Below are 9,716 nucleotides of genomic sequence, written 5' to 3'. Positions count from 1 at the left end.
TCTGTACACTGAGGACTAGCAGGGCTCTGTACACTGAGGCTCTATGACACATCCCCGGCTCATACATCAGGTTGAGTGACAAACCTGAAGCCTGCACAGAGCCCTACTTGTCCTGCCCTCACTTCCTGTATTTGGTTTCTGCACAGAAACACACAGGCAATAGCTGCAGCATTTTGTCACCCAAAAATATACAAATTTGTTAATCAAAAGTTTTTATTAACCCCTTAAGGACACATGACGTTCTCATACGTCTCCATTTCCGAGTCCTTAAGGACACATGACGTATGAGAACTTCATGTGTTTTACCGGCCCCCCGCAACCATCTGGAGCGGAGCCGGTGCCCGATGCCTGCTGAAATCATTCAGCAGGCATCGAGGCATTTCGCCCAGGGGGGTCATGATGACCCCTCATGTCGGCGATGGCCGCAGATCGCTGGACAATTCAGTCCAGCGATCTGCGGCGGATTCTGGGTCAATCGGGTCTCCAGTGACCCGGAATTATTGGCTGATCGGGGCCAGCAGGGGTGAGGTGGCACTGGTGCCACCTCACGATCGCCCTGATTCGTCAGCCGGATTACCGGCCGACCAATCAGGGCGCCTGCTGCGGGTGTCACTCCCGCAACCCGCTCCGCCCCTCTTCCGGAGGACATGAGCGGGTGCGGGACGTGCACCCCGGGTGCTGGGGACCCCGATCCCCGGCGTCCCTGTTGGGATCGGGCCCCAGGAGCAGCAGCGGCGACGACGAGGGACTGACCTGATGCGACTGGATCGTTGGAGGTGAGTGACAGCCTCCTGCTGTTGCTTAGCAACAGCTCCCAGCATGCAAAAAGGGCATGCTGGGAGCTGTAGTTATGCAACAGCAGGAGGCAGACCACCACAACTCCCAGCATTCCCTTATGGGCATGCTGGGACTTGTACTTTTGCAACAGCTGGAGGCACATTCTTTCTATGGAAAAGTGTACCTTCAGCTGTTGTATAACTACAACTCCCAGCTTGCACAATCAGCTAAAGTGCATGCTGGGAGTTGTAGTGGTGCATCTGGTGGTTGCATAACTACAACTCCCAGCATGCCCGTTGGCTGTCTGAGAGTTGTAGTTTTGCAACAGCTGAAGGCACACCGAGTTATGTAGCAAACCAGTGTGTCTCCAGCTGTTGCATAACTACAATCCCCAGCATGCCCTTCCGCTGTCCGTACATGCTGTGGGTTGTAGCTTTTGCAACAGCCAAACTCGGTGTTTCACAACCAGTGTGCCTCCAGCTGTTGCAAAACTACAACTCCCAGCATGCACTGATAGACCGTACATGCTGGGAGTTGTAGTTTTGCAACAGCTGGATGTCTCCCCCCCCCCCCCCCCCCCCCCCCCAATGTGAATGTATAGGATACACTCACTTGGGCGGAGGATTACAGTAAGTATCCGGCTGCAAGTTTGAGGTGCGGCAAATTTTCTGCCGCAGCTCAAACTGCCAGCGAGAAACTACTGTGAGCCCCCGCCCGTGTGACTGTACCCTAAAAACACTACACTACACTAACACAAAATAAAATAAAAAGTAAAAAACACTACATATACACATACCCCTACACAGCCCCCCTCCCCTCCCCAATAAAAATGAAAAACGTCTGGTACGCCACTGTTTCCAAAACGGAGCCTCCAGCTGTTGCAAAACAACTACTCCCAGTATTGCCAGATAGCCGTTGACTGTCTAGGCATGCTGGGAGTTTTTACAACAGCTGGAGGCACCCTGTTTGGGAATCACTGGTGTAGAATACCCCTATGTCCACCCCTATGCAAGTCCCTAATTCAGGCCTCAAATGCGCATGGCGCTCTCACTTTGGAGCCCTGTCGTATTTCAAGGCAACAGTTTAGGGCCACATATGGGGTATCGCCGTACTCGGGAGAGATTGTGTTACAAATTTTGGGGGGTATTTTCTGCTATTACCCTTTTTAAAAATCTAAAATTTTTGGGAAAACAAGCATTTTAGGTAAAAAAAAATATATATATTTTTTCACATATGCAAAAGTCGTGAAACACCTGTAGGGTATTAAGGTTCAAATTACCCCTTGTTACGTTCCCCGAGGGGTATAGTTTCCAAAATAGTATGCCATGTGTTTTTTTTTTTGCTGTCCTGGCACCATAGGGGCTTCCTAAATGCAGCATGCCCCCAGAGCAAAATTTGCTTTCAAAAAGCCAAATGTGACTCCTTCTCTTCTGAGACCTGTAGTGCGCCAGCAGAGCACTTTTCACCCCCATATGGGGTGTTTTCTGAATCTGGAGAAATTGGGCTTCAAATTTTTGGGGGTATTTTCTGCTATTACCCTTTTTAAAATTGTAAAAATTTTGGGAAACCAAGCATTTTAGGTAAAAATTATTTTTTTTTTTTTACATATGCAAAAGTCGTGAATCACCTGTGGGGTATTAAGGTTCACTTTACCCCTTGTTACGTTCCCTGAGGGGTCTAGTTTCCAAAATGGTATGCCATGTGTTTTTTTTTTTGCTGTCCTGGCACCATAGGGGCTTCCTAAACGTGACATGCCCCCCAAAAACCATTTGTCGCTCCTTCCCTTCTGAGCCCTCTACTGCACCCGCTGAACAATTAACATAGACATATGAGGTATGTGCTTACTCGAGAGAAATTGGGTTTCAAATACAAGTAAAAATTTTCTCCTTTTTACCCCTTGCAAAAATTCAAAAATTGGGTCTACAAGAACATGCGAGTGTAAAAAATGAAGATTTTGAATTTTCTCCTTCACTTTGCTGCTATTCCTGTGAAACACCTAAAGGGTTAATACACTTACTGAATGTCATTTTGAATACTTTGGGGGTGTAGTTTTTATAATGGGGTCTTTTATGGGGTATTTCTAATATGAAGACCCTTCAAATCCACTTCAAAACTGAACTGGTCCATGAAAAATAGCGAGTTTGAAAATTTTGTGAAAAATTTCAAAATTGCTGCTGAACTTTGAAGCCCTCCGGTGTCTTCCAAAAGTAAAAACTCATAAATTTTATGATGCAAACATAAAGTAGACATATTGTATATGTGAACCCAAAAAAAATATATTTTGAATATCCATTTTCCTTACAAGCAGAGAGCTTCAAAGTTAGAAAAATGCAAAATTTTAATTTTTTTCATCAAATTTTGGGATTTTTCACCAAGAAAGGATGCAAGTTACCATAAAATTTTACCACTAAGTTAAAGCAGAATATGTCACGAAAAAACAATTTCGGAATCAGAATGATAACTAAAAGCATTCCAGAGTTATTAATGTTTAAAGTGACAGTGGTCAGAATTGCAAAAAACGCTCCGGTCCTTAAGGTGTAAAATGGCCTGGTCCTTAAGGGGTTAAAGGAAATCTGTCACCAGTGTCCACAGGTAATGGAGGTGATACTGATGACAACAGTACTTACCTTGTCCCGTTCCGTGGCGGGGGATCTCCAGTAATCTTGTCCGTTAGCTCCAGTCCCAGCACCCGGCTTGGGGGCACGGACAGTCACGGGTGACGTCACTAAGCTCCGCCCATGCCCCAAGCTGGGTGCCTGGAGCTGGAGATAACGGACAAGATTACCGGAGATCACCACCATGGAATGGGACTAGGTAAGTACCGTTGTCATCATTGTCACCTGCACTTTCCGGTCCGTACTGACAGGTTAGTGCAGGTGACACACGTGACAGTTTTCCTTTAATGACAGGTACACTTTAAAGGGGTATTGCAGTGGGGGGGAAAAAATTTTTCATATCAACTGGCTCCAGAAAGTTAAACAGATTTGTAAATGACTTCTATTAAAAAATCCTTACAGCACTTTTCAGCTGCTGAACTTGAGTTGTTCTTTTCTGTCTGACAACAGTGCTCTCTGTTGACACCTCGTTCTGTCTCAGGAACTGTCCAGAGTAGCAGCAAATCCCCATAGCAAACCTCTCCTGCTCTGGGCAGTTCCTGAGACAGACAGAGGTGACAGCAGAAAGCACTGTTGTCAGACAGAAAAAAAAACAACTTAACTTCAGAGGCTGATAAGTACTGGAAGGTTTAAGATTTTTTTTTATAGAAGTAATTTACAAATCTGTAACTTTCTGGAGCCAGTTGATATGGAGAAAAAAAATGTTTTTTTCATGGAATACCCCTTTAAACAGGATTTGTAAATTACTTCTAATAAAAAAAAAAAAAAAAAAATCTTAATCCTTTCAGTACTTATCAGCCTTTCAGTACTTTTTTCCTCAAACAGCACCATCCCTGCCCTCAGGTTGGGTGTGGTTCTGCAGCTCAGTTCCACTGAAGTGAATGAAGCCAAGTTGTAATACCACACACAACCTGAGGACTGGTGTGGTGCTGTTTTTGAAAGATATCAGCTCTGTTTTTCCATTTCTGGATAACTCTTTTAATCACTTGTTTTCAGCCATTTAGCCATACTGCGCTGACGACATTACCGTGTCGGAAATTAGATCCTCTGGTTCCAAAGACATCTTGGCAACAGCACGAGTAGAATCCTTTCCTGCTAGTGCATTATAGGGGGCCCCCTTTCCATAGAACTCTGTAAAAAATACATAGTTTCCACTATTAAAGTGGTATTTCGGTTATAGACATCTTATTCCCCGCGATCTCCGTGCAGCACCCCCACCCCCACCCCCACCCCGGCGATTAGACATCTTATGCTCTTTCCTTTGGATAGGGAATAAGATGTCTGTGGCTGGGATACCCCTTTAAACTTGCAAAAGGTGCCATACAGAAGGTATATAACAAATTCTCAGTTGTGGACTATATACAATTGTGGGCCGACCATGTTCGCTCACTTTAGGGTACGTTCACACGATCAAAACACAGGAAATGCACTGCCAATCACACTACCATTTGTTTCAACGGGTCCGTCGGGAAAATGCTAATCTGCTAGTATTACGCACTTTCGTCGGACTCATTGAAGTCAACGGTAGAGTAACTTGCAGCAGATTTCCCGCAGCGGGTAACCCGCTGCGGGAAATCTACTGCGAGTTACTCTACCATTCATGTGAACGTACCTTTAAAGCGGTTGTATAAAAAAAAAAAAAAAAAAAAAGAAACATAGCAGCCTTCTTCTAGAAACAGCGCCACCCTTGTTCAGGAGCTGTGTATGGTACTGCAGATCAGTCGCATTCAGCCCGCAATACCAGCTACGGCACAAAGACAAGAGTGGCGCTGTTTCCCAATGGAAGTAGCCATATGGTCGAATATAAAAGATTTCCTAAAGGAGAAATGTTACCTTTTCCAGCCGAAACATCAAAGACTGCTCCCTTCACTGCCATATATATGGGCTGATCCTCCTGTCGAGTACATGACAAATCTTTGTTATTGTTATAGCAATACATTGTAGAATTCTTTGTGTGGGGGCGGAGCCATTATTTGGTGGCTGTATGTTGGCACTTTTTGAGCATTGTATGAAGATATATGTATGGCACTGCTATTAAAGAGTTACTGTCATTAGTAATAAAATGTAAAAAAAAAAAAATGCTTAAATCAGTGTAGTAATGTGCCCCAAGACATGTATACATAATAATATGCATGTTTAAAATTGTAAAATATCTTTTTTATCTATTTTTCCAGTCTTTCTTAGTCTTTTGCATTTCTCTCAGAGGCTGGGGGGCATTTCCCCTGGAGTATGATGAGCTCCTCTTCTCAACCCCTCCCCCCTCCTGTCATGAGGTGGCCAGCCTACCCGGTCCATCTTTAGTGATGTAACATCAAGAAAATCAAGAGACTTATTGTACCCTTCACATAGGATAAGAAAAGGCATAAGGCTAGCCTTCATATAAGATAGGTATAAGGCTATCCTTCATATAAGATAGGTATAAGGCTAGCCTTCATATAAAGATAGGTATAAGGCTATCCTTCATATAAGATAGGGATAGGTATAAGGCTATATGGCTATGCTTCATTTAAGATAGGGATAGGCATAAGGTTATCCTTCATATAAGCCAGTGATAGGCATAAGTCTATCCTTCATATAAGATAGGGATAGGTATAAGGCTATCCTTCATATAAGATAGAGATAGGTATAAGGCTATCCTTCATATATGATAGGGATAGGTATAAGGCTATCCTTCACATAAGATAGGGATAGGTATAAGGCTATCCTTCATATAAGATAGGGATAGGTATAAGGCTATCCTTCACATAAGATAGGGATAGGTATATGGATATCCTTCACATAAGATAGGGATAGGTATAAGGCTATCCTTCATATAAGATAGGGATAGGCATAAGGTTATCCTTCATATAAGCCAGGGATAGGTATAAGGCTATCCTTCATATAAGATAGGTATAGGTATGAGGCTATCCTTCACATTTTAAAGTGTCTGCTGTGCCATTAACTAGCTCTGGGTGCGCCTGCGCTGTGGCCGCTTTAGAACAGTGAGAAGCGGCGGCGGCGCAGAAGGAAAGCCGGCCCAACCATAGACCTAGGTGGCCCCTGGGCATAAGGCTATCCTTCATATAAGATAGGGTCAGGGACTATTCATAGTATGCAGAATATTGGGCAGAATAGATAGGACAAATTGTTCTTATTTGCTGACACATTCTGTGTTTCTATGTTTCCCCATGGAAATCACATTTTCTATAGTAGCACATGATATATATCTCCTTTTCTGGAACTAATAGTCGGCCTCACATGTGACTTGCAGTAATGTCACCCATGAATTAGTAGGTCACACAATATCAGCATCCAGTGGACCAAAGTTCTAAGGTTTATTGAAGGTTGTATGAAATGCAAATGCAACACAGAAATAAAAAAAATAAAAAAAACAACTATTTTTTGGGTTCAGTACAGCAACATACTGTGCTGAATGTCCTACGAACAAAAAGCAGACAACTGAGCAGATACTTAAAGGAGAACTCCAGCAAAAACTAACTTATGCCCTATCCACAGGATAGTGTATAAGTAGCTGATAGCGTGGGGGTCAGACCGATAGGACCCCCATGATCTCCAGAACGGGACCTTGGCCATCTCAGTGAGGAGCGTGTGTCGCCTTCCAGTAGACGGTAGATGTTCCATTTATTTCTATGTGTGCACCAAAGATCCCCAAGTACAGCAATTGGGCATCATCGGGCTCCCACAGAAATAAATGGAGGGCGTGCAGTCTACTGGAAGACAACACATGCTCCTCACTGAGATGGCCAAGGTCCCGTTCTTGAGATCTCGGGGGGTCCCATCTGTCTGACTCCACGCGATCAGCTACTTATCCCCTATCCTGTGAATAGGGGATAAGTTAGTTTTTACTGGAGTTCTCCTTTAAAGCCATCGTCCCACCATTACAACTTTTCCCATATGAAACAGATAGGGTATTAGCGTATGATTGTAGGGTTCTGATGGCTGGGAACCCCAAGAATCTCCAAAGAAAATCTGGTAAGGATACAAACTCTGCAGATCTTCCATTCATTGATATCATGCACTTGTTGATCCTGCGGGAGGATTAGTACCTGTTCCCCGTTGTACCTGGCCAGGTCCTCATCGGTGAAGAGCCGCACCGGCTTGTGCTGAGGAGTGGTCCGCCGCACTTCAGGGTCTCCATCTGCACAGATGAAAACGACAGCACCCAGCCACAGCACAGACACAGCTCTGCTACACGGCGACATGTTGTGCACTACTTCCTAGAGAAGGCGGGGGAACACCAGCCCGTTCACACTACAAGCCCCGCCTACGGTTAACCCTAACCCTGCCAGGGCTGTCACTTTACAACAGAAGGAGTTACAGAATTTTTATAGCAGGACAGCTACAATCTATCCATATCTCTTGCTACATTAAATCAACCCCACTATAGGGATGCATTGGGTAGCTTGAAAATGTCTTGAAAAGCGTATTTAAAAAAAAAAATAATGTTTTATTTATTAGGATCAGTGGTCTCCAAACTGTGGACCTTCAGCTGTTGAAAAACTACAATTCCCAGCATGCCTGGACAGCCAACGGCTGTCCAGGCATGCTGAGAGTTGTAGTTTTGCAGTTTGGAGACCCCTGCATGTCATGAAGATATTTTTGATCAATTAAAATATATATATATATATATATATATATATATATATATATAATTTTTTTTATTTTATAAATTTTTTTTTTTATTAATGTAAAAAAATACGGTAAGGAAATAAGAATTAAATCAATTATTATTACATTTATACATTTATTTAAAATATAATTAAATAAGGAATAAATTATAAAATACAATAAAATAAAATAAATGTAAACTGTAATAAAAAAAATATATATATATCCTTACTTTTGTCCTTTTGTACAATTAAAAATGCTTTGAAATTTACTGCCAATTTCTTGAAAATTGATTGCCAAAGTTTTGATTATACAAAAAAAAAAAAAAAAAAAAATTAGGCTGTTTTTTTTTTCTTTTTTTTTTTTTAAAGCCATAAAAATGCAAAATGCAAGACAAAAAATTTTGACAAATAAAAAAACTGGATTTTTGTAACCGTTTTATAAGTGCTTTTTACTTAAAATCATACAAAAATAAAGAACATGCTGATCATGATTGGGAGTTGTAGTTTTGCAACATCTGGAGGGATACAGTTTGGAGACCACTGCGAAGGACTGAGGCTGGAGCTCATTAGTTAAAATCAATCAACCCATAGCTGTGCTCTCTAGAATGATAAGAGTTAAAGAAGTAGTCCGACCCCAGCCTTTTTCTTTTTTTTAAACAGTTTACAATGGCGTAAAATAACAAAAGGAGTAATACTAACCCTACACTCCCCGTTCCCCACCTGGTCTTTGTTCCTCCACTTAGATTTTTTGCGCTTCCAAGATGCAGTTTTTGTGGGGTGTTCTTTTTTTTTTTTTAGCCCCAAAAATAGCAGGTTTAAAGGGGTACTCTGCTGCCCCAACGTTTGGAACATTTTGTTACAAATGCTGGGTGTGGGCAGCGGGGGTCATAACATAACAGCCAAACCCCTCGTGACATCATGCCACGCACCCTCAATGCAAGTCTATGGGAGAGGGCGGACGCCCCCTCCCATAGACTTGCATTGAGGGGGCGTGATGTGAGGTCAAGAGGGGCGTGGCTGCGACGTCACGCACACCCAGCTTCAGGTATACACGCGTGACCCCATATAGAGTCATGGCCGTAATTGTTGGCCCCCCTGAAATTTTTCTAGAAAATGAAGTATTTCTCACAGAAAAGGATTGCAGTAACACGTTTTGCTATACACATGTTTATTCCCTTTGTGTGTATTGGAGCTAAACCAAAAAAGGGAGGAAAAAAATCTAATTGGACATAATGTCACCAAACTCCAAAAATGGGCTGGACAAAATTATTGGTATTCTTTCAAAATTGTGGAAAAATAATATTGTTTCAGGCATGTGATGCTCCTTTAGGGTACATTCCCACACGGCGTATTTGCTGCGTATTTGCTGCTGCGTATTTTATTTTCTTTGTTGAAGTCAATGGGTAGGAAAATACGCAGCACCAAATACGCAGCAAATACGCAGCAAAATACGCTGTGTGGGAACGTACCCTTAAACTCACCTGGGGCAAGTAACTGGTGTGGGCAATATAAACATCACACCTGAAAGCAGATAAAAAGGAGAGAAGTTCACTTAGTCTTTGCATTGTGTGGCTGTGTGTGCCACACTAAGCATGGACAACAGAAAGAGGAGAAGAGAACTGTCTGAGGACTTGAGAACCAAAATTGTGGAAAAATATCAACAATTTCAAGGTTACAAGTCCATCTCCAGAGATCGAGATTTGTCTTTGTCCAC

General features: G+C 42.7%; 1 protein-coding gene across 2 annotated transcripts in view; it reads right to left on the bottom strand.

Annotated features, from left to right (window-relative positions):
* The window catches only part of NENF (neudesin neurotrophic factor), a 25,450-nt gene that overhangs the window by 4,856 nt on the left and 10,878 nt on the right, over positions 1–9,716 (bottom strand). Inside the window, exons 1-3 of one of the 2 annotated variants that reach the window (XM_056568285.1) lie at positions 7,439–7,766; positions 5,226–5,286; positions 4,420–4,523 (exon numbers count right to left, since the gene is read on the bottom strand). In XM_056568285.1, coding sequence (XP_056424260.1) covers positions 4,420–4,523; positions 5,226–5,286; positions 7,439–7,594 — 321 coding nt within the window. In that variant the 5' untranslated portion in view covers positions 7,595–7,766. Of the gene's footprint in view, positions 1–4,419; positions 4,524–5,225; positions 5,287–7,438; positions 7,767–9,716 lie in introns of those variants that run through there. The other variant, XM_056568286.1, reaches the window with a different exon arrangement.

Source organism: Hyla sarda, chromosome 3 (genome assembly GCF_029499605.1).
Source record: "Hyla sarda isolate aHylSar1 chromosome 3, aHylSar1.hap1, whole genome shotgun sequence".
Lineage (NCBI taxonomy): Eukaryota > Metazoa > Chordata > Amphibia > Anura > Hylidae > Hyla > Hyla sarda.
Note: the sequence above shows the minus strand (reverse complement) of the source record. Positions and strands in the feature narration are given on the sequence as shown.